General features: G+C 39.6%; 2 protein-coding genes across 5 annotated transcripts in view; one reads left to right on the top strand and one right to left on the bottom strand.

The window, feature by feature from the left end:
* Window positions 1-1856, top strand: part of LOC107687666 (MAP7 domain-containing protein 2-like) — a 23884-nt gene extending 22028 nt beyond the window's left edge. For all 4 annotated transcript variants that reach the window (XM_016485086.1, XM_016485087.1, XM_016485088.1 and 1 more), the window contains 2 exons: window positions 279-539; window positions 1190-1856. In XM_016485086.1, coding sequence (XP_016340572.1) covers window positions 279-537 — 259 coding nt within the window. In that variant the 3' untranslated portion in view covers window positions 538-539; window positions 1190-1856. The remainder of the gene's footprint in view (window positions 1-278; window positions 540-1189) is intronic.
* Window positions 1857-2718: 862 nt separating this feature from the next.
* Window positions 2719-11253, bottom strand: LOC107687665 (DNA excision repair protein ERCC-6-like). The gene is made up of 5 exons (XM_016485082.1): window positions 11016-11253; window positions 10864-10905; window positions 8174-9926; window positions 5850-6916; window positions 2719-4160 (listed from the first exon to the last, which is right to left on the bottom strand). Exons 1-5 carry the CDS (start codon window positions 11057-11059, stop codon window positions 3260-3262), a joined length of 3807 nt encoding a protein of 1268 aa, XP_016340568.1. The 5' UTR covers window positions 11060-11253; the 3' UTR covers window positions 2719-3259.
* Window positions 11254-12514: the final 1261 nt, after the last annotated feature.

The raw sequence follows: 12514 nt of genomic DNA, 5'->3' as shown, positions 1-12514 counted from the left end.
TTTCAGATGATGTATAAATCTCAATTTCGAAAAATTGACACTTAAGACTGGTTTTGTGGTCCAGGGTCAAATATAAATCCCACATTCAGTCGATTTTGAGAAAATATTTAGCATATTTATTTAGCATATTTACATAATTATTATTTTGAATATTTGGTATGCAATTCATTATTCTGAATAGATACTGACCCATTATCAACATTTGGAGGGTATGAGGCCTAACTAAAGTACCTCAAATTTACTGGGAATATTGTGGTCTTTGTTTTTTGTATTCTCAGCCCCGTTTCGAAGGAGGAACTCATTTCCATCCCAGAATTCTCGCCAGTGAACTCTCCCCAGCAGATTGGAATGAATAACATGCGTGCTTTAGAGGACCTGTTGGATCTGACCGGACAAGTAGCTTATCCCAGACTCTCCCCTGCTGCCAGCCTGGGCGACTGCAACAAGAATCTAATAGAAGGGGTCTGTAGCCCTGGATCCGACTCGAAACTCGTTCCCAGCAACCCTCCAGCCTCTGACAAACACCACGTACAATAATGGTACAAGTTCGGTTGAATGCAATTTGTATACTTTTGCATGAGAGTAGATTGTAATCAACAACAGATCTACAGTACAGTTGAAAAGTTTGCGTCAGTACGTTTTTTTTTTTTTTAACAACTTGCTAATTGAGATGTAACAAAATAGTATAGTATTATATTTTTTTATGTTTTTGAAATGTCTCTTATACTCTCTAATACAGTAAAAATAATATTGTGAAACATTATTACAATTAAAAATAACTGTTTTCTATTTGAATATATTTAAAAATGTAATTTATTCCTCCATTACTCCTTTATTACTCCAGTCAGAAATCAGTCTAATATGCTGATTTGCCGCTCAAGAAACATTTCTTATTATTATCAATGTTGAAAACAGTTGTGCTTCTCAGTATATTTGTTGAAACCATGAGAAACTTTTTTTAGGATTCTTTTATGAATGCAATCTTTAATGTCAATTGTGATCAATTTAATCATCTTTTATAAATAATGAATTTCTTTGATCAAAAATGTTACTGACCCCGAAGTTTTGAACTATAAAATTCTAGTAAGTCTAGTAAGTTTCAAATAGATTTATATCCAAATAAATTTTTGTTCATATTTTCATACGAACAAGATTTGTCATCATAAACATATTTTCCTCTATTTACCAGGTAATGTGACAGACCACATTGGTGCAGCTGACTGCAATGGGATAACTGCTCATCTCTTTCAACAGAAAAGGAAAGAAAGTGGAAATGAAGGAAGAAAATACTTTGTCTGTCTAGTTTCAATGTTGCCCTCATGAAAAATGATGTCCTTCTGCCTTTAATCTTTACAGCACAAAAACCAAGTGTATTGAAGCTGTGGTTCAGTATTATGGACTGAATTTAATTCAAGTGTGTAGTGTTCACCAAACGTGTGTTGTGTGTATGTTTATATACGTACAGATGTGGATGGCCAAAATTGCTGGTAAGAGGGTTTGGACATAATACTTTGAAGGTATCTTATGCTAGAGTTCAACATTTTCCAATGACAGTCATCACTGGATAGAGACAGAACACTGATTGGTTACTCTATATTTTAGGAAGCATAACTGTATGAAGTAATAAATAGTGTGAAATATTAATGGTTTCTTTGCCAGTCGACTCTCTCTCTCTCATTGGTAACAGTATTATGAACTGTTTTGTTGAGAAATTGCTGTGTATTTTAAGCTCAACTAACATCTCCTGCATTGCATCACACTGTATTAAACCCCCAGTTTGCTATGAAATGCTTGTACCGCAGGACATTAGCACATTAGAGAAATATGACCATCAGTGAATACAGCATGTATAATATTTAAGAAATGGCAGTAAGCCCATTTTAAAGCCCTAGTTTACCAGTAATTAGTGTCATATTCCTCCGGTGTCATCACTGTGCTTAACAATGTAGTTTCAGTCTCAGAAGTTCTTTTGACAAATGTAAACCAGTTATATTGGAGTCCTGACTTTATTCCTTAACATTGAAGAAGGAAAGTGTTGTGGTCCAAACCAAAAACCCATTGATGTGCTTTTACTTCCCTGAACACTTCATTAGTCTTTGGGTGTTGCAGGTATACATGTTTGGAGTGGGTGGGTATGAGAGTTGACAGCTTTGTTGTTTAATTGTTCTATATAATGTGGATTCACAAAGAAAAGCTTACTTGAAAAACTGTTTAATTAGCCTGCAGGGAACTTCTAAACTTCTCCAAGTGTCTCAGCTTCAATCTCTAAATACAGTACAGCAGTGACTTCAAGTTGTGATTACTGTAGATGATGTGCATGGTGGCATGAGCATCAAGCCATAATTATATGCCTAGAAATAAACCAATAAACTGTCTTTACCAGCTCATGTGCCTCCTGTACTTGATGGAATGGTCTTGATGTACTTGATGGCATTTTTTTCTAGTCTTTTAATCCAGGTCTTAAGACGTAAGACCTGGTTTATAGGCACATTTTGAAAAAGACAATATATTATCAGAATATAAATTACCACTCCGGCTAGAACACTGCATAATATTTTGTGTATGTAGGGTTTTTTATCAATCCTAATGGCCACTGAAATGCATCAGCACACTATTGGTCTTTGTTTTATCAAAACCAATACTGATCTACTGTTAGATAACAAATGCAATGATAAGATTATTTTCTTTCACAGGGTAAAACCTTTCTAGTAATACATATTACTGTATATTGATTTTAATGTACTTAAACTACTTTGGTAGAAAAGCATATGGGCAGAAAATGTAAAGTATTTATAAACTGTATATGCTAGATCTGTTACACAGGACCAATTACCACAGAAAATAAAGTTCATGCAAAAAAGAACTTAAACAGATAAGGTTTGATATTCAGAAAATACTATTCTAAAGTGCAGATTCACATCTGGAATGCAGAAAAATCATACAGGCAACGAAACAAGCTACGAAACCTCAGAGAATTTATTTTTTTTCTCCACAATTGTACATATCAGGATATGATCAATTGAACAGTTTGAAACCAATGAAACATGGAAATTTAAGTAAACAAATAAACATGAAGAGGAATTACTGGGAAAATCCACAAACAGTATTAAGATACACAACATATTTTTCTTAAGTATTTCCTCTGATCAGTTCAGCATATTTAATTCACATGCAGTCTGCAACTTTTTACCAACAGACAGAAAAAAAAAGAAGTTATGTCAAATATGGTACATATATGATAGCGCACATTTTAATTTTGCTATTGGCTAAGTTGTCTGTACAGCTGAATGATCAAGAGCTGGATCTCAGCATCACCAGTATTAATGTCTATGGCTTTTAGAAAGAAATCCAGAGCTGCCTGCTTCCTCCCTTCTGCCAAACACTGTTTCCCAGACAGGACCAGCATCTCATACGTGTTCTCGGAGGGTTTAGCAGCAGTCACATCACTGCCTGAGGAGCTAGCAGGAAGAATGTGTGTTTCCGGAGGGAATGTTTTAGGGGCACACTGGTCCATCATTTCATTAGAGTCTAGTTCAACATCAGCAGTGGATTCAAGCAGGGCGCTGTGCCATTCTTCATGCTCCCAGTCTCCTCTTGAATCTACGCTTTCTTCCACCTCTTCAAGCTCCTTGTGACTTTCTGACTCTTCCGAGTTCAAAGTCTCTCCACTGGGCTCCTCTTCTTCCACCACTGATTCATCTGCATAACTTTCACTAGCTTCCGAAATCTCATAGGATTTGGTTTTATCTTCACAGGGCTCTGCTGACTCCTCATCTGACTCATTCTCCAGCATGGACATAACGAAGGTCCTTCTTGATGCCACCGAAGCGTTCAAGCTGTGCTGGAGTTGGCTGCCGTCAATCAAAGTGGATTTTGGTGTTGAAGAGCCCAGCCTGCTGAGGCCACTGGTCAATGGACTGCTTGTTAAACATGGCTTCTCTGACTCCTCCTCTTCTTCGTCTTCATCAGTGTCAGAGATGACCTGCCTTTTTTTTCTCTGAACTGAATGCACAAAGGAGTCGTCTGCAGGTGTGTCCGGAGCAGAACGGATCCTCAGAGGAGATTCATGCTTGCTGACTTCACCAGTGTTACAGTTGCTGATTTCAACATTGTTTTGGTTACCATCTTGTCTGCTTTCATGGATACTCGCTTCTTCTAGCCTTTCTCCACTGATGTCCATCTGAAGCTGAAATCCATGACTTTCCTCGGCTAGCGACTCCTCAACATCACGAACTTCCTCTTCTTCGACAGAGAACATATCCGCACTGTCCTCCAGCTGCAAGTTGAAGTTTCCCTGAAGCGCTTCCACCTCTGCTTTGAAAGACTCTCCTGCTGTGGCCTCATTTGGAGATTGGGGTGATGAAAACATCTTTAAATTAAGCTTGTCCACCTGAACCTCTTCGTTACCAAGAGCATCCGATGCTATAGAAAGTTCTTCCAGCTTTGGAAACTGGCGAGAAGGACTTGGCAAGTTTTGATTGCCTGATGCTGCATTAGTGTAAAACTGGTCCTCCTCATCTAAACTGTCATCCAGCGTGATCACAGTGTGAGCTTGCTTGTCAGCAGCGGGGCTAACATGCACGTTTCTTTCTCCAGCAGACCAAGGAGACTCATTTTCCACTTGGTCATCTTCATCTACAATTTGCACTTCTTCACTTACAACTTCCACCTCCGCATTCTCAGCTGGTGGAAAGTTCTGCTCATCTTCCTCTAGTTCTGACTCATCGTAACTGTTATGTGTCAGATCCACTGTCACAGGCTCTTTTTTGACACGTGGGGGGGCCGGGCGGTCTCTACCAGCAGATTTCGGCTGGTTCATTTGCCTGAGCCAAGCGGGTTCGGTGTTCTGGGCCATGCTGTCCAAGAGCTGGCCTTGCAGTTCTGATTCTGCCTGCATGAGCTCTTGTGCTTTCTGGACACGTGTTTGTATGTAGTGATGTGACTCTGCATCCTCAGGGTCGTCTTCATTGGCTGCCACCTCTTTAGTGAACATGAGGTCATGATCGGAGATGCCGAACATCTCCATGCTGTGAAGGCGAGCGATGTGCTGGTCCAGGCTGGTGTCAGAGCGGCGGTTTTGTGCATGCATTGCCTGAAGCTGCTGCTGAGTGCTGGATGAGCGTGTGTCTTCGAGTTTAAACAGTTCACGCAGCTCCTGCTTACTGAAGTAACGGAACGGGTTCTTCTTATCGCCGGTTGTCTGCCGGATGAGAGAGTCTTTAAACACCTGCAGATATTGGAAAGACACAACAAAAACAACATCAACTTAATAATATTGTTTTTATTTAAAGTTCGACAGTAATATTACAATAACTATGTGTTTGTCTTCCTTTTTTATAATTTAAACAGAAATAATGCTTAAAGGAATAGTTAACCCAAAAATTAAAACTCTGTCATTAATTACTCACCCTCATGTCGTTCCAAACCTGCAAGACCTTTGTTCATCTTCGGAACACAAATTAAGATATTTTTGTTGAAATCTGAGAGCTCTCTGACCCTCCACAGACAGCAAGGGGTTAAAATGGTCCATGTGACATCAGTGGTTCAAACGTAATTTCACAAAGCTACGAGAATACATTATGTTTACGTTCAAATCAAAGCACGCGCATGCATCTTAATACTCTCCAAAATGGTGCCAGGATGACACGAAGGAGACGAATTGTTGAATAAAGTCGTTATTTTTGTTTTCTTTGCACACAAAAAGTATTCTCTAGCTTCGTAAAATTACGGTTGAACCACTGATGTCACATGGACCATTTTAACCCCTTGCTGTCTGTGGAGGGTCAGAGAGCTCTCAGATTCCATCAAACATATCTTAATTTGTGTTCCGAAGATGAACGAATTTCTGCCTTTCTCCACTGATGTCCATCTGAAGCTGAAATCCATGACTTTCCTCGGCTAGCGACTCCTCAACATCACGAACTTCCTCTTCTTCGACAGAGAACATATCCGCACTGTCCTCCAGCTGCAAGTTGAAGTTTCCCTGAAGCGCTTCCACCTCTGCTTTGAAAGACTCTCCTGCTGTGGCCTCATTTGGAGATTGGGGTGATGAAAACATCTTTAAATTAAGCTTGTCCACCTGAACCTCTTCGTTACCAAGAGCATCCGATGCTATAGAAAGTTCTTCCAGCTTTGGAAACTGGCGAGAAGGACTTGGCAAGTTTTGATTGCCTGATGCTGCATTAGTGTAAAACTGGTCCTCCTCATCTAAACTGTCATCCAGCGTGATCACAGTGTGAGCTTGCTTGTCAGCAGCGGGGCTAACATGCACGTTTCTTTCTCCAGCAGACCAAGGAGACTCATTTTCCACTTGGTCATCTTCATCTACAATTTGCACTTCTTCACTTACAACTTCCACCTCCGCATTCTCAGCTGGTGGAAAGTTCTGCTCATCTTCCTCTAGTTCTGACTCATCGTAACTGTTATGTGTCAGATCCACTGTCACAGGCTCTTTTTTGACACGTGGGGGGGCCGGGCGGTCTCTACCAGCAGATTTCGGCTGGTTCATTTGCCTGAGCCAAGCGGGTTCGGTGTTCTGGGCCATGCTGTCCAAGAGCTGGCCTTGCAGTTCTGATTCTGCCTGCATGAGCTCTTGTGCTTTCTGGACACGTGTTTGTATGTAGTGATGTGACTCTGCATCCTCAGGGTCGTCTTCATTGGCTGCCACCTCTTTAGTGAACATGAGGTCATGATCGGAGATGCCGAACATCTCCATGCTGTGAAGGCGAGCGATGTGCTGGTCCAGGCTGGTGTCAGAGCGGCGGTTTTGTGCATGCACTGCCTGAAGCTGCTGCTGAGTGCTGGATGAGCGTGTGTCTTCGAGTTTAAACAGTTCACGCAGCTCCTGCTTACTGAAGTAACGGAACGGGTTCTTCTTATCGCCGGTTGTCTGCCGGATGAGAGAGTCTTTAAACACCTGCAGATATTGGAAAGACACAACAAAAACAACATCAACTTAATAATATTGTTTTTATTTAAAGTTCGACAGTAATATTACAATAACTATGTGTTTGTCTTCCTTTTTTATAATTTAAACAGAAATAATGCTTAAAGGAATAGTTAACCCAAAAATTAAAACTCTGTCATTAATTACTCACCCTCATGTCGTTCCAAACCTGCAAGACCTTTGTTCATCTTCGGAACACAAATTAAGATATTTTTGTTGAAATCTGAGAGCTCTCTGACCCTCCACAGACAGCAAGGGGTTAAAATGGTCCATGTGACATCAGTGGTTCAAACGTAATTTCACAAAGCTACGAGAATACATTATGTTTACGTTCAAATCAAAGCACGCGCATGCATCTTAATACTCTCCAAAATGGTGCCAGGATGACACGAAGGAGACGAATTGTTGAATAAAGTCGTTATTTTTGTTTTCTTTGCACACAAAAAGTATTCTCTAGCTTCGTAAAATTACGGTTGAACCACTGATGTCACATGGACCATTTTAACCCCTTGCTGTCTCAGAGAGCTCAGAGAGCTCTCGGATTTCAACAAAAATAATCTTAATTTGTGTTCTGAAAATTAACTAAGGTTTGGAACGTTAAAATTACGGTTGAACCACTGATGTCACATGGACCATTTTAACCCCTTGCTGTCTGTGGAGGGTCAGAGAGCTCTCGGATTTCAACAAAAATAATCTTAATTTGTGTTCTGAAAATTAACTAAGGTCTTACGGGTTTGGAACGACATGAGGGTGAGTAAATAATGACAGAATTTTCATTTTTGTGTGAACTACCCCTTTAATATAATTAAGAAATTATATAAATTATTATTATTATATTACAAAAACATGTTACAAAAACATCATAACTGAAGTGCACTAACAAGAAACAATATGAATGTAAAGAGTACAGTTTTTAATTCACATTTTCTTAATTTTTTTGTATAGAATATACCCCAAAAACAACTTCAAAAATAAAAACATTAATTTGGAAACATAAGCATTGCTTGTTATTAGTTTGTAGTTTTTGTACATCCTTTTCAATGGGATTCAAAATGCTTTACTTCTTTTTGCCTGCAAATCTAAGCAGTAGCAATATGAGACATTTCAAAATAACTGCAATATAATTTTTTTTTGGCCAAATCAAACAGCCCCTACTCGTATTTTTATTTTTTTTTTAAGATTAAAACTACATGGTGAAGCAAATGTAAAGTTAAGATTTTTATTTACCTGTCTGCGGTAGATCCTCTCCTCCACAGTGCCACAGGTGATGAGTCGATAGATGATGACATTTTCAGTTTGGCCAATTCGGTAGGCGCGGTCCACAGCCTGAGCATCTGTCGCGGGGTTCCAGCTGGGGTCAAAGATCACGACACGGTTTGCTGCAGTCAGTGTGATGCCGACTCCACCCACCTGAGTGGTGAGGAGGAATATTGTGTAACGTTTGTCTGTCTGGAACAACATGATACGCTTCTCCCTTTCTGCCAGATGCGTCACTGTGCCATCCAAACGCAGCAGGCGAAAGTTTCTGTTACGCAGGACGCGCTCCATGATGTCTAGCATCTTCCTCGACTGAGAGAAGATCAGGGTCCGATGGCCCTCTTCACGGAGGCATTCCAATAGAGACACGAGAAACTGCAGCTTCCCCGACTCCGCAACCAAGGTGTCATCTGAAATTTTATCGATCTGACTCACAGCTGACTCAGTCTCATCGTCTGGATGGATGGCGTCAGAGACGGAACCTTGCTCCAGGCCTAGCTGAGTCACAGCTCGATTAGACAGGAGTCTGGGATGGTCACAGAGCTTCTTCAACACCGTAAGCTCTGCCAGCGGCGACCTGGTAGTTGTCAGCAACTGCTTAATATGGTCCAACGAGATGAACTGGTTATAAATGTCCTCCTGCACCGAGCTGAGGTACGTCCACACGATGAGATCGTTCTTTCGCGTCAGCGACGGCATCTCTACGCCTTTGCCAGCATTTGGACATTTGTTCTCTTGATCTTCCTCATCTTCAAAGCCTTCTTCACGTTTTTGCTTTTTGTGCTGAACATCTGCTTTGGTCCGCCTGAGAAAATAAGGCTTGATGATGTCCATCAAGTTCTGAGAAATCCTCAATCCAAGTGCTTTCTCTCCAGGGGTGGAGTCTTTCTCCCTTGCACGAGTGATTGGATTCTCATACTCAGTTTTGAATGTTTTGGAGGTTCCCAGAAGCGACCCGTGGCAAGCGAAGTCAAACAGCGCCCACATCTCTCGTAGGTTATTCTGAACTGGAGTGCCGGTCAGTAGCACACGGTGTTTAGCGGGGATGGCGTGAGCGCTTTTAGCGGTTTTAGTGGACGAGGTTTTAATTTTGTGGGCCTCGTCCAGGATTACGTAGTCCCACTTGAACTCACGTTGGTCATATGATCCAAGTTGCTCGTAGTTGTTGATGAGCATCTGGTAGGTGGTAATGATGACTCCTCCCCTGCGCTGGATTCGCTCGAGGTTCCTGTTTCGCTCAGTTTTGCTGGCGCCGTGAAATTCTTTCACCCTCATGCCAGGGGTCCACTTGGCGAACTCACGTACCCAGTTCTTAATGAGCGAGGTAGGCATGACTAACAGGGTATAATTGGCCAGCTCTGCATCATACATCCCTGACAAAAACGAAATGACTTGAATGGTCTTGCCGAGGCCCATGTCGTCAGCCAGGATTCCTCCTTTCCTTCCGTCACGGTAGAGACTGTACAGAAATGCCACACCATCTTTCTGATGGTCGTACAGTTTGTTGTAGAGTCCTTTATAAAGCATCAATCCACTATTATTCACATCCACAAACTCCTCTTCCTCCTCATCTTCCTCCTTATCTCTCTGAATGAGATCCTGTATGGCCTGGATCCGTTTCTTCAGCTTGTTACTTGGCTGCAGCTGGTAAGCCAACTCAAACAGCTCAAGGGCACCAGGCAAATCACCACGCATGGCAGCCTCCTTCCCCTCCTGCCGGTACCTGCAAAAATAATAAAAAGTGTTAAAAATACACCCACATACTAATATCAAACACATTAAAACACTGTCTTTCTTTTTTTTAAATTAAACTCAAAGTAGATAAACATAATTTCAATAGTTTTTATTCTGTCTGTGGATAAAGTGAGACAGAGATAGACATTTCTGTCAATTAGTTTTTTGAATTAATTAACATTAGACAGAAACAGAGATGACTGTACATGTGTAGTTGACAAATTAAACGGACATTTATGGACAAAATGAACTTTTTCCCAACATCAAGATGTTAAGTTGTAGTAAAAATGTGTGTGTGTGTTTTACAGCACAAAGTCAGGGCAAGAAGTCAGATCACATTTCAATATATACAATATTTTTGTGTTACCATAAACATTTTAGCTGTTTCATAATCGCTTCGCTGAAAAGTTTATAATAAAATCCGTTGTGATAACCTACCCCAAATAATGTAACATGTCCTGCTATTGTCTATGAACTGTATCTTATTATGACTAATTAAGGATGAAATGTATAATTAATTTTCTGTAACCACAACTTCAGGCTGAGGTATTTTCACTGAACTAAAAAAAGTGAAAAATAAAAATCTATCTACCTATCTATAAATAAAAACGCCAAAACACACAAGAATGATACAAGAATTAGAAACATGTTGTTTTAGACAAAGCACAACTGCTTGTCATGACATGCCAACTACTGACATAATACCTTTCCAGCGAAAAGATGTAAAAGTACAGAAGCATTCTGATTCGACATACTGTATAACAATACATAACAACAGATATCAAACATTAACAGCTACACTGAAACAAATTATGTTATTGTGAGCAAGTATTTAAAAGTACCGTTTTACGTCAATGTGGACAGTAAAATACATATTCTGGCTGGTGACACAGTCACCCGAGATTAGATCTGCATATTGTATTCACCTGTCGTATTTGTCCATCTTCTCTGTGTCTATAGACAGATAGCTGCAAGAGAAAAACACTGTTAAAGCACGCAATAACAGTTTTAGGTCGGAATAAAAGGTTTATTAATGAAAAACCGTGAACGGTACAGATGCGATTATTTGATTACTTACCCCTCTAACTTGTCCGTGATTTCTTCAACTTTATTGCTCTGCATATTTCACTTTATTTTTAGGTATTTTCCTTAAACAACGGCAATGTGTCTCATCACCTCGATAGCGGAAGCGGCTTTGAACAAACGTTTTGTTGGCGCGCAGCTCTCACCCAATCGCTTGCTGTGCTACCGCGCAGGCGCGTAGTGTTGCCGCGTTTGAAACACAACACTTGACTTTCGCACAAGAATATCATACATTGATGCCTCCTCTGACCTAGTGGTGGCGAGATTAAGCTTCATTAAGCTTTAAAGCTTTCCAGCCAGATGTGTTGAAAACTGGTTCCTTTCTCGAGGCTTTGAATTCACGCTAGTGACACCTGCTGATCGATCCAATAAGGTGCAGGAAAGTTCAGGTTTTTACAAGTTATGAGGAAAAAAAAAAAAAAAAAACGACAGAGCTCGTCTCGATACAAGCCTCGAAGCCTCGGTACTTCCAAAAACATATCTGTCACCGTAAACAGTTAAGTACTAGAACTGTGGTAAAATTTGGATATGTTCATAACCAGTGTTGGGGAAAGTTACTTTTAAAAGTAATGCATTACAATATTGCGGTACTCCATACACTCTTGTAAATTAAAAAGTAATGCGTTACTTTACTAGTTACTTGAAAAAAAGTAATCTGATTACGTAACTCGCGTACGTAACTATTAAAGCACCCCCAATACTGCTGCATAGGGATGGGGGTATCGATCCTGAAGTATCGTTATATCGATACTAATGCGAGTAATCGAAAGTATTGATACTCAAATAAAAATATCGATACCAAGGTGTGTTTTTTACCATTGATTTTGTTTATTTAACAAACAAACAAAATGAGTATAATATGCATTGAATTCTGAACACACGCAAATGATGACAGACAGAACCAATCAATCATACTTTGATTCCCAAAAGTATTGTAATTTATTTTTTTTAAATTGATTTTTGTAATTGATTCATTGATGCTTTTGGGAACGGCAGCCCAGAACAATGCTTATCAGAGGACAGAAAAACATTATATGTTTGAGTTATTTCACAATAAACTATCTGAAATTGTAGGCTATATTGTGCAATTACATTTAGTTAAATTGAATGTTAAAAGTTCACATTGATCATGTTCTATTCTGTAATGTTGATATAAATCATACACGGTCAGAATAAAAAGGTTGCATTTTATGCGTGCAACAGCCTGTCACTGGCAGTCCCTTATGAAGATGAATGATTTTACTAAAGTGACCTAGTTCAACTATATATTTGTAGATTTCCATGGTTACCACTATAGTAAACATATTTTAACCATGTGTAAACAAAAATATAACCTAATAAGTTGCAATTAAAGCGTATTGAATGTTAAAATGCGTTTAAAATATAAAGTTAAATGGATATCATTACCCATTTTACTCTTAGTAATTGAATAATTTACTAATTGAATAAATTTCATAATTTAAAAGTTCGTATTTAGAACTTTGCTGGCCTTTA

Source organism: Sinocyclocheilus anshuiensis, unplaced genomic scaffold, assembly GCF_001515605.1.
Source record: "Sinocyclocheilus anshuiensis isolate Anshui unplaced genomic scaffold, SAMN03320099.WGS_v1.1 scaffold281, whole genome shotgun sequence".
Lineage (NCBI taxonomy): Eukaryota > Metazoa > Chordata > Actinopteri > Cypriniformes > Cyprinidae > Sinocyclocheilus > Sinocyclocheilus anshuiensis.
The sequence above is the reverse complement of the archived record's forward strand: the minus strand, read 5'-3'. Positions and strand labels throughout refer to the sequence as shown.

Bases quoted from the DNA above. Each gene is read 5' to 3' on its own strand.
- LOC107687665 (XM_016485082.1), bottom strand. From the start codon at position 11,059: ATGCAGAGCAATAAAGTTGAAGAAATCACGGACAAGTTAGAGGG. The intron at 10,906-11,015 runs GTAAGTAATCAA...TTTCTCTTGCAG, and splicing joins ATCACGGACAAGTTAGAGGG to CTATCTGTCTATAGACACAG. The intron at 4,161-5,849 runs GCAGAAATTCGT...CAGTGGAGAAAG, and splicing joins ATGGACATCAGTGGAGAAAG to GCTAGAAGAAGCGAGTATCC.